At 38.6% G+C, this 21,245-nt stretch overlaps 1 protein-coding gene across 5 annotated transcripts in view; it reads left to right on the plus strand.

The window, feature by feature from the left end:
* PRR16 (proline rich 16) overlaps positions 1-21,245 on the plus strand; it is a 187,441-nt gene that overhangs the window by 95,674 nt on the left and 70,522 nt on the right. Inside the window, exon 1 of one of the 5 annotated variants that reach the window (XM_051843343.2) lies at positions 10,816-11,088. The exons of the other annotated variants lie outside the window; for them this stretch is intronic. Coding sequence (XP_051699303.1) covers positions 10,978-11,088 — 111 coding nt within the window. The 5' untranslated portion in view covers positions 10,816-10,977. Of the gene's footprint in view, positions 1-10,815; positions 11,089-21,245 lie in introns of those variants that run through there. 5 annotated transcript variants of the gene reach the window in all.

Consider the following 21,245-nt stretch of genomic DNA (forward strand, 5'->3'; position numbering starts at 1 on the left):
TTCTTGCAGTGTTCATATTGAGAAGTGACTTGCATATGAAATGTCAGTTAGCAAAGACTTTAAACTCTGAAAAATGTGGAAATGAAAGAGACTTTTTTTATTGAGGTTTAGAGGATGACCTTGCCCCGCCCCCTGACACACATACAGCTCCCCACCGACTGTAGTTTGATTGGCACATTAGTTCACTTTTGAGGAAATAATACCAGTATTTGCTTCAAGATAACTTCTACTTGTCTGGGTTTCTTCTTTTTTGAAATGTGGATGTCTTCCTGGCATTTTGGGAAAACTCCACTTCATGAACCCTACTTTACAGATGTCTTGAAATTGTTTTTGCCCAAGTCAGTACAGTGAGAAGGAACACAGAAATGCGTTCTTTGGTTAGCTAATGTTAGCTCTTCTGACTTCTCTAAAGGAGGCAAAAGAGATGGTGGCGCAGGTGACAGGCCAGGGAGCAGACTACAGCAGATCTCACTGAGTAATGACTGTGTGGTGGGCACACGGCTAAGAACACTTAACTTTTGCAGCAAACATGAAGATGCTGCTGTACTCACTATGATGAGTGAAAAACTGGGGGGTTACTGACTTACCTGAGTTCACACTGTGAGGAAGTAGGTGCGATGGGGTCTAAACCCTTGGGAATCCAGCTTTTTAACTTGTGGTTGGTGTTTTAACACAGATTTTTTAAAAAGGAATACAATAAAAGAAAAGTATTTTACTATAAAAGAAAGACCTTCTATTATAAAAATACTGAGAAAATAGCAAAAATGTGAAGGCAAAAAAAGTCATCTCTAGGTTCACATTCCAAGGAAACTTGGTTACATTTCCCCACATTATGACGATATGCATACATTTGCTTCGTTGTGGTCCCACGACCCTGTTGCATGTATATTTTTACTATTTTTTTTTCATTACCTGACATGATAGCTTAGGAATTCTTTGTTACTATAATTTTTGATAGCAATTTAACATTGTGTAGTGCTAGTGGAACAAATAAGCTATGATTTAATTAAGCCAGATTTCTCTTTGGAGACATTTAGATTTTTACTGTGATATATAATACAGATATGAACATCAGTATCCATAGAGATTTTTCTCAGTTTGGAATTATTTTCTCACTTTTGAATGCTCCTTTTAATAAAACTTTTAAAATAGTTGTTTCTTAGCAGAACTTTTATTTTCAAGGATGATATATTTCCTTCTTATATAGTATTGCTACAAATGAAAATAAAGTTTAAGGACAATTAAATTCTAAACCTTTCCCCCTTTCCTTTAGCTAAAGTATGTACCATTGCTTTTCTGTAATTTTTATTTATTATTTTATTTGAGAGAGAGAAAAAGAGAGAAAGAAATATTCTGGTCTTTGGTTTAGTTCTCAAATATCTACAACTGCCGTTGCTGGGCCAGGCCAGAACCAGGAGCCCAGAACTGAATATGAGTCTCTCTTGTGAGTTGCAGGGACCCAGGTCTTTCAGCCGTCACCTGCTGCCTTCCAGGGTGCACTTAGCAGGAACCCGAAATCCAAAGTGAGACCAAAGCTTGGACCCCGTCACTCTGATAAGGGATTGGGGTGTCTCAAACAGAATCTTAATCATCTCAAATACTTGCCTTCAATACTTAAGATAAAGCACCTCCATGCTGTTTGACCCATGGTTCCTTTCCTAGAAACTTAGAGTACTCTACAACCACAATGAATGTTTCTAAAATTCTTCCATATCTTCTCTAAATAAGCATTATAAAGATACAGATTAGAAGTATTCAAATGGAGATTCACATTTTTTCACAAAGAAAGCACTATGTTCCTAAGCTTTTTCTTTATGTCAACCCTTATTTCTCCTGGATTACCTACATTTTCATTATTATATTGCTCCAGTATGAACCTCAAGCCCAACCTGCTTGTCAGAATCTTCTCTTGTCCTCCCTCTTGAGTCCAGGAACATTGCCAGTGCTCACCTTGTTTGTTGCCTTTGAACCTTTGTGAAGTGACTGGAAGGACTGCCACTTCCATGGCACAGAGATTGTTCACTGAACTTGTGTCCTAGCAGGAGCACTTCACGTTTCTAAGTTGTGTTTCTTGTTCTACTTATGCCATAGTAGCCTGGCTTCCTGAGTTTGCATGTGTCTTCCCATAATCAATAAAATCAACATGGAATATTTGAAGAGAATTATTTTTCCTACTTGTGTATCTGTGTTTTAAATTGTAGTAATTCCTTGAATTTGAGTATCTTTTTTTTTTTATCTTTCAGATGAATAAATTGAAAGTTTTAATGTCTTGACTTTCTCTTAATTGCAAGTAATCATGTGGGAGGAGACTTTAAAAGGTTCATGGAAAATAAAAGTAACAGGTGAATTGTTTTTGGTGCAAACAGTTTTGCAACCCATGCATAGTTTCTCATATTAGAGATTATCCATGAACTACTTGCAATGTCCTACTATGAGTATTAAGTGCTTTGTTGGACACAGCAGCAGGATGAGATAAATAACTTGCTCAGAAAGGGATTTAATTTAGAAGATGTCAATATAATAATTACAGGAATACCTCTACTTATTTAGTGCTTATATTTTCACAGCAGCCTTAGGAACTAGGCATAATTACTACCCTCATCTGAAACACGAGAAAACTGAGGCTTGTGTGACAAGTAAATCATAACCCAGAGTGGAAGTTGGTTTGTGCTAATTTCAGGGTTTTGTTGTCCATCAGGTAAGGATGGAGATCTTGCAATGGCATGGTCCAGGAAAGCTTTGTTAGCTGCCTGTGGGTGTGTTTGCTGTGAGTGAATGCAGTGATGGGTTGAAGATGACCACAGACTTGAAGAGTGATTGGAGATGGGATTTTAAGACTGAAATTTTGAGTGAATGAAACTTTTTAACACAGAGTTTTTTTGAGTCAGGTTACTTGAATTGAATCAAGGATTTAAGTTAAACTTAAATAACTGGATAAAGTCCTTATTGTGAGACAGTACAGAGCAGAAGAGGTTGGAGTTGTAATACTGTGTGTTTTCTACAGAAAACAACCAAACACATTTTATTTAAAAAAAATGTTTACGCTAAAAAGCAAATGGGAACAACAAACAGTTTTTTAACACTGTTGGACAAATGCATATCATTGAAAAGATCAATAGGGAAGTGTTGTGGAAAACTATTAAAAACAACCTAGAGGCTTTTATAAATAGTTTGGGATATTGATATAATATTTTCTGAATTATTTTATTATTTCTTCCATAATGCAACTATATGCTGGATGAATGTGAAGTTCAGGGTGATTATTCAGATATTCTGTCAATAAAACTTTTCCCAGAGAGCATGGAAGCAATGGCTGCCTTAAATCTCGTTGTAAATTGGTATTCCCCAGGCCAGGCCCTCTGCCAGTTCTTCATCACCTTCAGATTACTGAGGCTTCCTTGTCAGAGTGCTCACAAAGATTCCGCAACTTGATGGCTTGAAACAGCAGCAGTAACAATCTGTTCCCTCTCTGGGTTTCTGTGGATCTCAGCTGGAAGTCTGAAGCTTTAGGGTTTGGGATTATCTACAGCCTCATTCCCTTACAGATCTGGAGGTGGAGGCCTGCTGTGAGTATTGGTTTGTAGGTCCACATGGGATTGGCGTAGCCTGGGCTTTCTTACAACATGATGGTTAAGCGCCAGTAGGCCAAGTGGTTCACGTTAGAGGCTGAGCCAAACTGAAGTCATTTGCCTTTTATATCCCAGCCTCAGAAGTGAGGCAGCATCATTTCCTCTACATTCTATTGTTAGAAACAGTTTCAAAGGTCCACCCAGGTTCCAGGGAGAAATACTTTCATTGGAGTATTTTCAGTGTCACATTTTAATAGGAGTGTGCAAGAATGTGTGTGCATATATGTGTGTGTGTGCATGGGGGGAGAGAGTTTGTGCATGAGTGTGTGTGTGTGTGTGTGTAGGTGTGTATGAGAGAGACACACACCACCATGCTTTGAAAATACAATCTGCCAGCCCATCTGAGGGTTCTAAAAATTGCCAGGGCCTGGCAACCCAGGTAGGAAGCAATGAGTCAGCTTTGTCTCCTGGAGCTATTGTATGCAGTATGCCATGGATTGGGCCAACTCACAGGAGATTTTATTTGTTTCTGTCTATTAGGGAGTTTTTATACTGATGAACTGGGAATTCGCTTTGTGGAACAGGAGTGAACACAGGCCTAGAGATAAAACAACTATGGTACCAATCAGACAGCTGTGTCAAGAGTGGCATTACAGGTGTCAGTAAACCTCGTAGGATTTGGGCATGTTGGACTGCCAAGGCTATTTCTGGAGGTTGCTGCATGCTGTGGATTTGCGAGTGGAAACCCCCTTTGGTGCTGGGCACCAGACTCGAAGCTGTCTTCTAGTTAAATGCCTCTGTGGAGAGTTCTTGTACCACTGGCAAAAGGCTGTAATCATTCAAGCACTGGACCCAGGCTCTTGCAGATTTTGGACAAGTTTCAAAGATTTTCCTGACTTATTTTTGTTTGTTCAACATTTATTGAATTTCTGGATGGGTCAGGTGTAGTTCACTGTGATTAAAGTGTGAAGATGAACAAGGACCTTTTGCCCAGTAACACGTCTGTCAAAAGGAGTAGACATAGGCTGTTGCTATGCAGACTGGGAAATGCCATGGACCAAGGTGAAAGAGGGGCTGGCATTGTGGTGCAGTGAGTTCAGGTACTGCTTGTGACACTGGCATCTTGCATAGGTCAGATTGCCAGTTGATGTCCCAACTACTCTGCTTCCCGTACAATTTCCTGCTGCTGCCTGGGAAGGCAGCAGAAGATGGTCCAAGCATTTGGGCCCCTGAAACCCATGTTAGGGACCAATAAGGAATTCCTGGCTCCTGGCTTTGGCCTGGCCCAGACATCACTGTTGCGGCCATTTGGGGAGTAAACCAGCAGGTGGAAGTCCTCTCTGTCTCTGTATCTCTGTCCGTCTCTCTCTCTCTCTCTCTCTCTCTCTCTCTCTCTCTGTGTGTGTGTGTGTGTTTGTCCTGACTTTCAAATAACAAAGTATGTAAGTAAATAAACAAATTAAAAAAAAAAAGCTAAAAAGAAGTCTTCCAGGTAGGATGAAGAACACATGACAAGAAGAGACATAGTCCCACAGGGACTAAAATTAAATTACAGGACCACATGGGAAATGACAGGAGTTGCTCACAAGGTACCAATCCCCTTACACATTTTAAGTTGACTGCAGTCCAAATACATTAAAGGGAATTCTAAAATTAAACAACTCTAAGTTTTAAATTGCATGCCATTCTAAATGGCGTGGTAAAATGTCATACCCCCCAGCTCTGTCTCAGGGTGCGCATTCTCATTCTGTACACACTACCCACCCCTTGGCCATGTAGGAGCCATATCGATTGTCAGATTGCCTCTCATGGAATGGGAGTGCTTGTGTCAAAGTAACTCTTACCTCACTTAATTATGGCCCTAAGAATAGTGATGTCAGAAACTTAGATATGCAAAGAGAAGCTCTAAACTACTTCCTTTCATTGTAAGGGTGAAAATTCTTGACTTAATAAGGAAGGAAGAGGTGAGGTTGTCAAGGTCTTTGGTAACAAGAGATGTGTCCATGAGAAATTGAGAAGAGAGAAGAAATTTGTGCCAGTTTTCCTATTGGACTTCATGCTACTTAAGTTTGCAGGCACAGTGCTTGATGAGTGCATAGTTAATGTAGAAAAGGCATTAAAGTTTAGGGTGTCAGGACCCACTGGGGGTTTCAGAATGTTATTGGGAGGACTAGTGTAGCAGCCAGAACATAGAGGAGACATTCATTCCTGGAGGGAATTACCTAATCTGGGTAGAAATGAAGCCTTCATTTTTCTGAATTCAGAGTTAGAGTTTGGTAAGCAGGTTTTGCAAGAGGACACCAAAAATTATGAAACTTAAGAGTGAGAAAGGATCTTAGAGGTCATGTAGTAGTTGTATAATTCTAATTCAATGCAGGGCAATAAATTGGTTTATGAAAGTGAAAGGATATCACAGTTGAGTAATAGACTGAAAAATTAATTGCTAAGCTTTTTCTTGAATTTTAAAAGGTTTTTTATGGATACTATTTGAAATTAGTTATAGTAAATTTATAGTGCTTTTCTGTTCTACATGCAGCATCTAATTTGATGCTCAAGCAATGTTTTTACATAAGCTCAGAGTCTATTTTCTAAATTTTACAACAGATTCAAATATATTTGGGGGGGGTGAATAGCCTATGATCAAACATTTGTTAGTTGCGGAATTAGCAGTAATGCTTATACTTTCTGACTTCACATCTCCCAGTCCCAGTCAGGGTACTTTCTAATGCAGTGGTATTTAAGTTTGTTCAGAACTTCGTACATAGGAGACCTCCCAGAAGATGTGTTTGCTGTGTTGTCCAATCACCTTCCCCAGTGATCCTGTGATGGAGCCACCGAGACTCCTAGACACGTGGTCATCTCCATGCTGGCCAGGGAAGGGGAGGGCTTTATTGGAATCCAAGCCCATGACCTTTCCACCTCACTAGTGTGGCCTTGCTGTTGTCTTCAGTCTGTGAAAAGTATTCTCTCAAAGGACAGTGAGTGTGTGGCCTTCCCCTATGGGAAAGACGGGATTAATTGTTAAAATAGCTTAAAAAGCAGTGGACTTTGAGACACTAGATATAAATAAGTAGTTCTACCTCTATGCTTAATGAAAATGCGTTTCTTATTTCAGTGGCATGAATTTCTTCTTTTTTTTTTTTGTTTAAGATTTGTTTTGTTTATTTGAAAGGGAGAAAGAGATATTTCATGCACTGTTTCACTCCCCACATGGCTGCAACAGCCTGGGCTTAGACAGACCAAAACTAGGACCCTGGAGCTCCATCCAGTTCTCCCCTGTGGGTGGCAGGGGCCCAAGTACAATGCTTTCCAAGGCACATTAGCAAGGAGTTAGATGGGAACTGGAATAGCCAGGACTTGAACCAGTACTGATATGGGACACCAGCATTACAGGTATTGGCTTAACCCACTGCACTGTAATGCTGGCCCCACTTTTTACTCTACATTTTAGATCAATGCATAACAACACATATCAGTACACAATAATGTAAGGAAACTTCCTGATAGGAAGAAGGAAGGACAGGGTTTTGATGTCTGGTCAGAAATATAAAAAGCTCCTCCCTTTACACTACTCTCTCATGCCTTTTCCAAATCGCCTTCATACTGCAGCTTCATTTTTTCCCTCTTACATTGTTTCCATTCCTTTAACACTTCAGGTTAGTGTTTCAAGCTGAATATTTGTTTCAAGTACTTGTGAACAAAGTGCCTTAATTTGTGTGATCTCTGTCATTTGGAAATTTACTTTATACAAGGAGAAATAAAATACAAAAATGCATGTTTGGTGGATGCATAAAGAACTATCTTAATCTTTAAAAAGGTACAACAATTGTGAGAAATAATGACTGGAATATGCTGCTTTTCTTAAGATTTATTAATTTATTTGAAAGTCGGAGTTACACAAAGAGAGAAGGAGAGGCAGAGGCAGAGAGGTCTTCCATCTGCTGGTTCACTCCCCACTTGGCTGTAATGGCCAGAGCTCCGCTGATCCAAAGCCAGGAGCCAGGAGCTTCTTCTGAGTCTCCCATGTGGGTGCAGTGGCCCAAGGGCTTGGGCCATTTTTGCTGCTTTCCCAGGCCATTGCAGAGAGCTGGATTGGAAGTGGAGCAGCCGGGATCTGAAACGACGCCCATATGGGATGCCGGCAATACAGGTGACAGCTTTACCTGCTACACCACAGTGCCAGCCTCTGGAATGTGTTTCTATGTTTAAAATACTCCATTTTCAAAGACCTAATCTATCAATCTATTTAGATTATTAAAAACATGTTTTTTTCTGTGTTATGAAAAATTCTATGAAGTCACATTTTTAAATTATATGCCTCAGATTTTGGCTTTCTATTGTGAATTTAAATAATTCACCATTAAATGAGGAGCTTAAGTTCTGACAATGAACTCACAACCTGAAATTCAGATATTCCTTACCTGTTCCTTATTTCTATTTGAAAACCATAGGACAATCAATTCTTTGATCTCTGTGTATCTAGCACAGGGTTCATAGGTTTCCCACCGTGAATCCTGGTTTCTAGGGGTAAAGTCTCAGGAAATTTCCTGGGTCAGCGTCTTGCTCTGCCATTTCCTAGTAGGTCGATGGTTGTCTAATTCATGTCACCTACCTGGGCTTCAATTTTCTCTTCTGTAAAATAGGATTACGGATAAAACCCAATTGATAGGCTTATTACAAAGATTGAATGCGTAAGCTTTTTATTTTAATAAAGAATAAAATTTAAGCTCATTAGCCTAATTTTCCAGACTTTTTAGCATCTAGTTTAAAGGCACTCTGTGAAGCGTGTCTTCTTCCTTAAAGCTGTATGCGCTCTGCTTAGCCTGGAACGTGTCTGTAATTTCTGAGCACTTCCGTCGGCTCCCACTTCCACACTCTGTAGCTGCTACTCTTGAACTAGAAAGAACATCTTGTACCTGCTTCCCAATTTTCAGGAGATAGTAAATTCTCAAAGAATAAGAATTGTCCAGTCTGATAAAAAGTTGATTGCTACTTCCCACACACTCAGTGTGAGGCTATGAATTTAAGGCATTGGTCCTTGGACCAACTGGCAGAGGGCCACAAGCCAAAAAGAAATTAGATTCTGAATTTCTTTTTTTTTTTTTTTTTAAGATTTATTTATTTATTTGAAAATCAGAGTTACAGAGAGAAGGAGAGGCAGTGAGAGAGAGAGGTCTTCCATCCGCTGGTTCACTCCTCAGTTGGTCACAACAGCTGGAGTTGTGCTGGTCCGAAGCCAGGAGCCAGGTGCTTCTCCTGGTCTCCCATGGGGTACAGGGCCCAAGTACTTGGGCCATCCTCCACTGCACTCCCTGGCCACAGCAGAGAGCTGGCCTGGAAGAGGGGCAACCGGGACAGAATCCGGCGCCCCGACTGGGACTAGAACCTGGTGTGCCGGTGTTGCAAGGCGGAGGATTAGCCTAGTGAGCCGCAGCGCCGGCCCCTTAGGAAAGTCTTAATAAATGTTTTATGCTTACTCTGTTACAATTGTTGCTATCCCATGGTCACTGTAAAGTTTAAGTCATAGTTTTAGAAGTTTTACTTTTTTAGAAGAAAACTGCAAGCTCATATAACAAGAATTCTCAGCAGCTAAGATTGACAGCTGAACTACTGAGGGACTTTAGAAGTCAGGCTGATGTGAGTCCACATCAGTCTGTGGCTCCTTCTAGATTTGTGACAGTTTTGGTTTCTGTAACTATAAAATGGAGTGTTGGGGAACGACTCTGTCGAAGGTAGAGTGAGTCCTTGCCTATAAAGTCAAATCCCTGCTTCCCAATGAGCATGTAGGACAAATTACCTATTGTTAATCATGATTTTACTAGTTTTGTTAATTCTGAGTAGAAATGAAAATTTATCACTCGAGATTGCTCATCTGCAATGTGGTATACAGTGGTGCACAATAAAGAAAACTTATCTGATCTTTGCTAGACATTTTGATTTCTTTAGATTTAGCCTGATAGTACTCCAAATGATTCGAAAGGCAATTGAATAATTGTATACTTTTACGAAATGTTCATGGTTTGCAACAAGTTCTATGAGAATATATATATATATATATATATATTCCAAATGCCCCTCTTCACCCATCACAGTCATTGTATTACAGACGCTGTGAACATTTTTATAAATGGATATGACGTGTGACAAATAGTGTATACATTATAAGTTATCTTTACCTTAACGAGTGAAGTATAAGATGTACTGTTTGGTTAATATAATAAATACAGTAGCTGATTTTATGGATTAAGGTGCAAACAGTTTATATGTTCACTTGCTTTGTTTCCTGAATTCCCTTTGCACCATCATTGCAAGAATACTCTACATGTCTGGGCTATGTAGATCGTATTGGTTGATTAAATTTTCAAGATTTTGGGATTGTATATAATACTGTCATAAACATAATTTTTTATTTTTTTAACTTTTATTTAATAAATATGCCGTAAGCATAATTTTTTTATTTTTTAACTTTTATTTAATAAATATAAATTTCCAAAGTACAGTTTATGAATTACAATGGCTTTTTCCCCCCATAAGTTCTTTTTTTTTCATTTAATAAATGTGGATTTACAAAGTGCAACTTTTGTATTGTTGTGGCTCCACCCACCAACCTCCCTCCCTCCCACGGCCCTCCCCTCTCCCACTCCCTCTCCCATCCCGCCCTTCATCGAGTTTCATTTTCAATCACCTTCATATACAGAAGATCAACTTAGTATACACTAAGCAAGGATTTCAACAGGCTGCACTCACACAACCGCACAAGGTATAGGACATTGTTTGACTAGTAGTGTTGTTTTTAAGTTTCATAGTAAATACACATTAAGGACAGAGATCCTACGTGGGGAGCATGTACCCAGTGACTCCCGTTGTTGATTTAACAATTGGCACTCTTATTTATGACATCAGCAATCACCCAAGACTCTTGCTGTGAGCTGTCTAGGCTATGGAAGCCCCTTGAGTTCACCAACTCTGAACTTGTTTAGTCAAGGCCGTATCACAGTGGAGGTTCCTTCCTCCCTTCAGAGAAAGGCGCCACCCTCCTTGATGGCCTGTTCCTTCGTAAGCATAATTTTTAAATATTGAACTTTAGCTATTAATATAGTTGTAAATAGAAATGCCTAAGAGAGTTTGAGAGATTCTTTGCCTTTTTCAAAAGTATTATCTAAAAATCTGAGTTTTAGGATGGCATCTTCTCTATTAAACAGATTAAAAATGTCTTTGCAAGAATAGTTTATGTTTCTATTTGATGTGCACAAGGTGAAAAGCCACAATTGCTATTACAGTCTTCATTTGTTAATGTAATACAGCAACCTGAATCCTTATATGATATTTTGAACATCTGTCACTTTCATTATCGGATCATCTGAAAAGACAACCTGTCAGAACAGAAGCATTCTACTGTGTTATAGTTATGCCATACATGATGATGAAAATGTCATACCATTCTTCCAAAAATTGTGGTAATGAATTTAATTGGAATGAACATGTTGCCTCCAAGACGCTTTTTTATATTTTATTTAAGGTAAAGAAATTTCATTTATTTGATATATACAAATAAAGAACATGTGATACTTCTCACCCCTACCCTCCCTCCCACCCGCACTCTGACCCTTCCTCCTCCTTCCTTATTCCCTGTCTTAATTTTTACAGTGATCTACATTAAGTTTACTTTGAAATGATAAGATTAATCCTCTACCAACTAAAGAGTTCAACAACACTAAGAAGAAAAAAACACTGTTCCCAAGAGTATAGAGAAGGGCTGTAAACAACCATCAAATCTCAATATGTCACTTTCACTCTAATACATTCACATTTTTGGTATTCTATTAGTTACCACAGATTAGGGAAAAAACACGGTATTTGTCTTTTGGGGACTGGCTTATTTCACTAAGTATAATGGTTTCCAGTTGCATCCATTTTGTTACAAAAGACAGGAATTCATCCTTTTTGATGGGTGAGTAGTATTCCATATTGAACATATACCATGTGTTCTTTTTTCAGTCATCTGTTGATAACAATTGGATTGATTCCATATCTTAGCTGTTGTCAGTTGAGCTGCAGTGAACATGGGGGTACAGATAACTGTTTGATATGCTGATTTCATTTCATTTGGGTAAATTCCCAGGAGTGAGATTATTGGGTCATGTGGTATATCTGTTTTCAGCTCTGAGGTATCCCCAGTCTGTCTTCCACAGTGACTGTGCTAGTTTACATTCCGACCAACAGTGCATTGGGGTACCTTTTCCTCCACATCCTCACAAGCATTTATTGTTTGTTGATTTCTGTATGAGAGGCATTCCCACATGATTGAGGTGGGTTTTTTAATTTGCATTTCCCTGCTGACTAGTGATCCTGAGCATTTTTTCATGTGTGTATTGGCCATTTGAATTTCCTGTTTGGAAAAATGCCTGTTCAAGTCCTCTGCCCATTTCTTAACTGGATGGTTTTGTTGTTAAGTTTCTTGAGCTCTCTATAGATTCTGGATATTAATTCCTTATCAGTTGAATAGTTTGCAAATATTTTCTCCAGTTCTTTCTGTTGCCTCTTCACTTTGCTGAATGTTTCCGTTGCAGTGCAGAAGCTTTTCAGCTTGGTGCAATCCCATTTGTCTATTTTGATTTTGATTGCCTATGCTTCAGGGTCTTCTCCAGAAGTCTTTGCCTATGCCAATTTCTTGCAGTTTCCCCAATGTTCTCCTCTAGTAATTTTATGGTATCAAGTCGTAGATTCATATCCTTTATCCATTTTTAGTTGATTTTTGTATAAGGAAATGGTCTTATTTCATGCTTCTGCATGTGGAGATCCAGTTTTTCCAGCACCATTTTTTGAAGAGACTGTCCATTCTTCAGGGATTAATTATAGCATATTTGTTAAAGATTAGTTGCTTGTAGATGTGTGGATTATTTTCTGGAGTTTCTATTCTGTTCCATTGGTCTACATGTCTATTTTTGTGCCAGTATTATAGCTGTACAGTTTGATTATAACTGTTTGGTAGTATGTATTGATATCTGTTATTATGATTCCCCCAGCTTTATTTTTGTTGTATAAGATTGCTGTATCTATTCAGGGTCTCTTATTTTTCTATATGAATTTTACTATTATTTTTTTCTAGATCTGAGAAGAATGTCATTGGTACTTTTGTTAGAATTGCATTGGATCTGTAGTAATGACATTTTAATTATATTAATCCATCCAATCCAAAACATGGGAGACTTTTGCCTTTTTTGTGTCTTCCTCTATTTCTTTCTTTAATGTTTTTTTAATTTTTATTATAGAGTCTTTGACCTTCTTGGGTAAATGTATTCAAAGGAACTTAATTTTTTTCAGTAGCTATTGTGAATGGAATTAATCTTAGAGGTTTTTTTTTCATACATGGTATTGTATGTGTATACAAAGGTTATTGATTTTTGCATGTTACTTATGTTGTGCCACTTCACCAAACTTTTTGTAAGTGCTAATCATCTCTTAGTGGAATCTATTGGTTCCCTTATATATAAAGAGTCATGTCATCTACATCTTGTATGTTATCAAAAGCTTTCTCTGCACCTAATGAGATAACTATATGGTTTCTATTTTTTGGTTTGTTAATATGATGTATTCAGATTGATTTGTGAATGTTGAACCATTCTTGCATACCAGGGATAAATCCCACTTGGTCTGGGTGAATGATCTTTCTGATATTTTGTTAGATTCTGTTAATTAATATTTTATTGAGGATGTTTACATATATATTTATCAGGGATATTGGTGTAATATAGTTCTCTGTTATATGTTTTTCTGTTTTTGGAATGAAAATGATGCTGGCTTCATAGAAAGAATTTTGAGGGACATAGAAAACCTAAACAGCCCTATAAGCAAGACAGGAATTGAGTCAGTCATAAAGACCCTCACAACAAAGAAAAGCCCAGAACCAGGTATCTTCACTGCTGAATTCTACCAGACTTTCAAAGAACTAATTCCAGTTATTCTCAAGCTATTTAAAACAGTTGAAACTGAGGGAATCATCCCAAAGACTGTATTTCAAACATAAATTTCAAATAAAAATACTCTACTCACTACTATGAAGTAGACTTGTACACCTGTAGAATAAAATGTAGAGTAACTCCAGAGCAGTCAGGGCTGTATTCTGTACAGTGAGAGCTTAAGAATAAATGTTCTTGACTCAACTCACAGTTGATGCAACCAAGTTATAAAATGCTATATTTAGGACCAGATAATTTGTTTTATTGTGTTTTGACACATAGTAGATCCACTGATATAATCCTTTTATATGAGGTATGTAAATCATAATAAATCAGAATTTTTTCATACTGTGACTTTAAGAAGTAGGAGGTAGTATGTACCAATGCCATCTCACTAGTCCCAGTGATCAATTTCTGTTCACAGTTGATCATAATGATAGGACTAAGAACCAAATGGATCACATAAACAAGAATAGTGTCTGCAAATACTAGCTGATAGAATAAAAAAGCGAGAGAACGATCCAACATGGGAAGTGAGATACACAGCAGACCTATAGAATGGCAGATGTCCTAAACAGCACTCTGGCCTCAGAATCAGCCCTTAAGGCATGCAGATCTGGCTGAAATGCCCATGAGAGTATTTCAGGCATGGAAAGCCAAGGCACTCTGGGAAAAAAAAAAAAAAAAAAAAAAAAAAAAACCTAAATGAAAGATCTCCGCGAGTGAGATCCCAGTGGAAAGAACGGGTTATCAAAGAAGGAGGTACCTTTCTCTGAAGGGAGGAGAGAACTTCCACTTTGACCATGGCCTTGTCTAAATATGATCAGCGTCAGTGAACTCAGGGGGCTTCCATAGCCTTGGCAGCTCATGACAAGAGCCTAGGAATGCCATAAACAAGATGCCATAAACAAGAGTGTCAATTTGTTAAGTCAACAACAGGAGTCACTGTGCACTTACTCCTCATGTAGGAACTCTGTCCTTAGTGCGCTGTACATTGAGATTTAATGCTATAACTAGTACTCAAACAGTATTTTTCACTTTATGTTTCTGTGTGGGAGCAAACTGTTGAAATCTTTACGTAATGTATGCTAAACTGATCTTCTGTATATAAAGAGAATTGAAAATGAACCTTGATGTGAATGGAAGGGGAGAGGGAGTGGGAAAGGGGAGGGTTGCGAGTGGGAGGGACGTTATGGGGGGGAAGCCATTGTAATCAATATTCTGTACTTTGGAAATTTATATTCGTTAAATAGAAGTGAAAAAAAAACTGAAAAAAAAAGAAAAAAAACACAAGTGCTTTCAAAATTTAAACTGTCTTGTTCCAATAAATAAAAATTTTAAAAGAAAAAAAAAAAGAAGTAGGAATTGGCAAGCAGTAGAACCATAATCTTTTGCACTAGTTTTATTTCAAAAACAATTTGAAACATAATTGTTCAACACTTTATCTTTGCTTTTTTGTGCCTACTCTGCCTATGCCTTATCCTTAGGAGAACTGTAATTCATTGTTTGAATTTAGATGTCTCCCAATCATAGTGAATAATTGACTAAGGAATCTTATAATTATTATTTTATAGAACATTTTAAGTATTTTGTTATCGTGTTAACATTTTATTAACATGTCTCCCATATAATATCCCAGAATTTCAAGGTTATATTGTCTGTTTTCTTGAGTAGCTTCCAGTAATTGGAGCTAACCACACTAATAGATAGAAAAGCAGATGTATTTTATTTATTTGTTATTTCCATTTTAAATAGCTAATTAGAAACTAATGTATAACAAGAGTCTTAATATGAATTTGTAGTTGTCCTGTAATAATTTCCTTTTTATCAATTAGTGCCCATCTCTCATCTAAATACTTTAAGGGGTCTGACGTTACTGTATCAGTTACAGTCATATTTAGACAATGTAGCTTCCCAACTAAAATGTACTCTTAATATTTTTATCATTAAAAATATATACCTAAATATTTCCTGTCAACATGTAACAGTTTGTAAGCATATTTTCAGGCTGAGATCCAGATAGCAAGTTAATGAATTGGTAGTTATTGCAGAAAGTTAAGAGAATTCTCAGTATTAGAGACGCTGGGGAGGCGATTGTGGCGGCACAGAGGGTTAAGCAGATGTTCATGATGCCTGCTTCCTCTCTGGATGCCTGCTGATAGCCAGGCTGCTCCACTTCCAGTCCAGCTCCCTGCCAGTATTCCTGGGAAAATGTTAGAAAGTGGCCTAGGTGCTAGGGCCCCTGCCTCTCATGGGAGAGAACCAGATCAAGTTCTAGACTCCTGGCCTTAGCCAGGTCCAGTCCTGACTTTTGCAGCCATTTGAGCAGTAAACCAGCAAATGGAAGATCTCTGTCTCCACTCTGTAACTCTTTCAAATAAAGAAGCCTTTAAAAAGGTAAAGGTGGCTTTATTCTCAAGTATCAACACTTGGCGTTGAACTGCCTATGTAAAAATTGAAAAGCTTTTTCATGACTTTTAATTTTATCTACCTATCACACAACAGAGATTCCAATTTCTCTCCCTCCCTCTCTCTGTCTCTGTCTCTGTCTCTTTTGAATTCATTAGCCATAGTGGATGATTCATCCTCCTCCTACCCCTCTCCTCCCTTCTGTTTCCTCTCCATTTTTTTGATCATTTTTGTTAACCTAAGGTACTTAAATGTCATGTACACTCTGGTACAAGGAGTAAGCTGTAGACAGGATGGTGAATTTGAATTACTTGGGGGAAGAACTAAGCGTTTATTTATTTATTGAGATGTGAGGAGCACCTAGTATTAGGCTTTTGAACACTGGATCCCACAGGCAATGATAAAACACTGTGATTATCAGCACCAATTGAAAGAAACTAAAACAAAATGTTTTATGCTTTTCCCTCTAGGTGATGAATATTTAATTTTCTTGAGATATTTTATGTTCTGATTGTATTGAAAGCCTAGGAAAATCCTGATGGCTGTCATACCATTGAAAGTTTTTGCAATTTTGAACCATTTAAGTATATCTTTTGCTTTTCTTCTTTGTTTTATATTTTCTTATTTTACTCTTCTGATTGTTAGCATAGTGGAATATTTCAGTCTTAGATAAATTGCAGAGGAGGAGAATAGTCAACAGCTTTGACTACATTGCTGCACTTTAACATAGCAAATGTTTTGCAGATTTGACTTAAAAATTTTTAAGTAAATATCACAAATATAATTGAAAAGCCCTGTATGTGGCCCCTAATTCCATTCCTTTTTTTTGTCTTCTTCTGTCTGTTAATATAAATAAAAATCCTGACTCTAGTGTTTGTTTTCATAATACATTCTAAAATATCTTGCACATACATATAATGCATAAATAACATGCATTCTTTGGTTAGGAATTACATCTGGTTTGTGTCATATATACTTACTGTCCAAAATGATTTTTCAAACAATAATATACTTTCTCAGGCTTATTATGTTTTATGCATTTTTACTGATACAAAGTACTGGATTCTATAATATATGAAATCTCCTTGTATAGATATACCATAGTTTATTTACTTACTTATCTGTTGATTCACAGTTTAATTTTCTAAGTCTTGTTACAAAGGATTTTAAAATGCTATCTGAGGGGGACAAGACACCACAAAAATAAAAAGAATCATCAGGAATTACTACAATGAGCTGTATGCCAACAAATTGGGAAACCTAAAAGAAATGGATAGATTCCTAGATACATACTGTATACCAAAATTGAGTCATGAAGACATAGAAAACCTAAACAGACCAATAACCATGACAGAGATTGAATCAGTAATAAAGACTGTCCCAGGAAAAGCCCAAGACTGGATGGCTTCATGGCTGAATTATACAAAACATTTAAAGAAAAATTAACTCCAATTCTTATCAAGCTATTCAAAACAATTGAAAGGGATGGAATCCTCCCAAACTCTTTCTATGAGGCCAGCATAATTTTTTTTTTTTTTGAAAAACCTGTTCAAGTCCGCTGCCCATTTCCTAACTGGATTGTTTGTTTTGTGTTGTTGGATTTCTTGAGCTCTTTATATACTCTCGATATTAACCCTTTATCAGTTGCGTAAGTTTGTAAATATTTTTTTCCATTCTGTCCCTCGCATCTTCACTTTGATCAATGTTTCTTTTGCAGTGCAGAAGCTTCTCAGCTTGATATTATCTCATCTGTCCATTTTGGCTTTGATTGCTTGTGCTTCTGGAGTTTTTTCCAAGAAGTCTTTTCCTATGCCAATGTCTTGCAGAGTTTTCCAAATGTTCTCCAGTAATTGGATGGTATTGGTTCATAGATTTAGGTCTTTGATCCATTTGAGTGTGTTTTTGTACAACATGTGAGGTAATGTCTAGTTTCATACTTCTGTAGGTGGAGATCCAGTTTCCTGAGCGTCACTTGTTCAAGAGACTCTTCTTGCTCCAGGGATTGATTTTAGCTCCTTTGTCAATGATAGGTTGGTTGTAGATGCTTGGATTGATTTCTGGAGTTTCTATTCTGCTCCATTGATCTATCCATCTGTTTTTGTGCCAGTACCAGGCTGTTTTTTTTTTTTTTTTTTTTTTTTGACAGGCAGAGTGGACAGTGAGAGAGAGAGACAGAGAGAAAGGTCTTCCTTTTGCCGTTGGTTCACCCTCCAATGGCCGCCCCGGCCAGCGCGCTGCAGCCAGTGCACCGCGCTGATCTGAAGGCTGGAGCCAGGTACTTATCCTGGTCTCCCATGGGTGCAGGGCCCAAGCACTTGGGCCATCCTCCACTGCACTCCCTGGCCACAGCAGAGGGCTGGCCTGGAAGAGGGGCAACCGGGACAGAATCCGGCGCCTGGACCGGGACTAGAACCCGGTGTGCCGGCGCCGCTATGCGGAGGATTAGCCTAGTGAGTCGCGGCGCCGGCCCAGGCTGTTTTGATTACAGCTGCCCTGTAGTAGGTGTTGAAATCGGGTTTTGTGATATCCCCGGCTTTGTTTTTGTTGTACAAGATTGCTTTCACTATTTGGGGTCTCTTGTGTTTCCATATGAATTTTAGCATCAAACTTTCTACACCTGAGAAGAATGTGTTGGATTTTTATTGGGATTGCATTGAATTTGTAAATTGCTCCTGGTAGTAGGGACATTTTGATTATGTTGACTTCCCATCCATGAACATGGAAGATTTTTCTATAATTTTTCCTTCTATCTTTTTCTTTATTGTTTTGTAATCTTCATCACTGAGATCTTTGGCATTCTTGGTTAAATTTATTCCAACGAGGCGCCGGCCACCCATTTGCTTTTATTAATGCCATTTTGTAAGCCCTAGAATCCGTGTAGTGTGATAATACAGTTACTCAATCTTTTGATGAGATTTTTCCTTGTTCATAGTTTAAATTTTCTGTACTTTTAGTATTTATATTTTATTAATTTTTCAATATATTATGGAAAATCAAGTTACAACTTTCTCAAAATATGAGACAATATAATCCATGATTTAAAGAAGTAAGTTGAAGACTTACTGTTGTTATTGTAATATATTTAGATTCATACGTACAGTCTTAGTTTGTGCATTCTAACCTAGTAAACCTTTTGCTCTCCTTTCCTTTCTGATTATTTGTTTGTTTCTTGCTTCATGGAGGGCAGTAGTTTTTTTGCACTATGTTTTTGTTCTTAGGTGGAAAGCTGTAAATGATGATTCTTTCCTTGTCTCCCCGAGTTGAGGTTTAAAACCATGTGCAAGTTATAAATAAAAGTGTAACCTTTCCAAATATTTGACTCAACACTTAGAAATCTTGGGGGCCACCACCCCAAAGAGTAACATTTACTTTAGAAGTGGTATTTCTGTTTCTGTACAGGTTTCTTTAGTTACTCAGATACTCATTTCTTTCGTGAAGCTGAGTGTTACTCAGTTTTTCATTGTCCACCCGTAAGACAGAAAACATTAGTGCTCTGTATAATGTCTCAATTTGTTTTTTTTTTGTTTGTTTTGACAAGTAGAGTTAGTGAGATAGAGAGAGAGAGAAAGGTCTTCCTTCCATTTGTTCACCCTCCCAAATGGCCGCTACGGCCAGCACGCTGCGCCAATCCAAAGCCAGGAGCCAGGTGTTTCTTCCTGGTCTCCCACGCAGGTGCAGGGCCCAAGCACTTGGGCCATCCTCCACTGCACTCCCGGGCCACAGCAGAGAGCTGGACTGGAAGAGGAGCAGCCGGGAAAGAATCTGGTGCCCTGACCGGGACTAGAACCCAGAGTATTGGCACCGCATGCAGAGGATTAGCCTAGTGAGCCGTGGCGCCGGCCAATAATGTCTCAATTTGTTCAGTGGTTTCTTGTTCTTTTCTAAAAGAAAGTTTAGTTTTCTATATCTCCTTAGAGATAAATACAGTTATTTTTGAATTTTAGTTACAATGTTCAAAATTAGTTTTACTTACAATTGACTTTGTTTCCGTCACTGATTTTGTTGCATTTGATTTAACACTTACCATTTTCTGAGTTTTTGCTACATTTTGTGAGTTTTGCTACATTTTCTCTGTTTACCTCTCCCAATCTAGCGGTCAGTGTCTGTCTCCACCTGTCCCCCAGCCCAGACCACGTCAGGTGGAAAGCAGGTCTTTGCTGATATAGTTGAGCCCATCACTCAGCTGCTAGGCAGATGGATCGATTTCTTCTTCCCTGCTCACAAGATGCTGACGCTGTTCTCTATCTTTATGCCAAGAACCAGGTAGGACTGCTGGGAGTTGTGGTGCAGAGGTTTTCTTCTTCAGCTGTGACTCTCTCAGAGCTCACTATAGTTGTAAGTCAGCCCTCTTAGTTTCTGTTCCTGCACAGGAGCCGTGTGAACGTGCGTCCACCACTGCGAAGCAAGGTCAAGGTCCCACTCACCACCTCCCATTGCTTCCGTGGCCTTACCGGAAGAGAATGTCATTGTGGAGCCCAGCTCTGCTTTGTTGTTGTTTGTTTGTTTTTTCTGTTTATATTTTATTGTTCGCTCTTATGTTGGAGTACCATGGTGTGCATAAAAACAAATACTTGTGGAGGTTGGTTTTAGTTTAGTGCTTAAGACACCAGCTAAAGGGGTCAAAGGGCTAGTGCTTTAGTGGAGTAGTTTTAAGTATCTGCCTGCAGCACCAGCATCCCATATGGGTGCTGATTCAAATTCTAGCTGCTATACTTCTGATGCAGCTCCCTGCTGATGGTCTGGGAAACCAGTAGATGATGGCCCAAGTGCTTGGGTCCCTGCACCTGCATAGGAGACCTAGAAGAAACTCCTCCTGGTTTCTGGCTTTGGATTGGCCCAGCTCTGGCTGCTGCGGCTATCTGGGGAATGAACCAATGGATGAAAGACCTTTCTCTCTGTCTCTCCCTCTCTCCATACTATGCCTTTCAAGTAAACAAATCTTTTATAAAATTAAATTAAAAGGACACCAGTTAAGATGCTCAACTCTTACGTGAACTCCTGGGTTTGATACAGGCTATGGCTGCTGACTCCAGGTTTCTGCTAATACAGACCCTGGGAGGCAGCAGGTGATGGTTCATGTATTTGGGTTCCCACCACCCATATGGGACACCTGGATTTAATTCCTGGCTCTTGATTTCAGCCTGGCCCAGCCCTGGTTGTTGGGGGAGGGGGCATTTCTGGAAGTGAACCTGCAGATGAGAGCTTTCTTTATCTGTCTGTCCCTTTCTGTCTTTTACCTCTCAAATAAAATCAAGTTACTTGTTATGCCATTTTCACTTATTTTTTCCCCTTTGTTATTGAACCCACT

Source organism: Oryctolagus cuniculus, chromosome 6 (genome assembly GCF_964237555.1).
Source record: "Oryctolagus cuniculus chromosome 6, mOryCun1.1, whole genome shotgun sequence".
In the NCBI taxonomy this organism is placed as follows: domain Eukaryota; kingdom Metazoa; phylum Chordata; class Mammalia; order Lagomorpha; family Leporidae; genus Oryctolagus; species Oryctolagus cuniculus.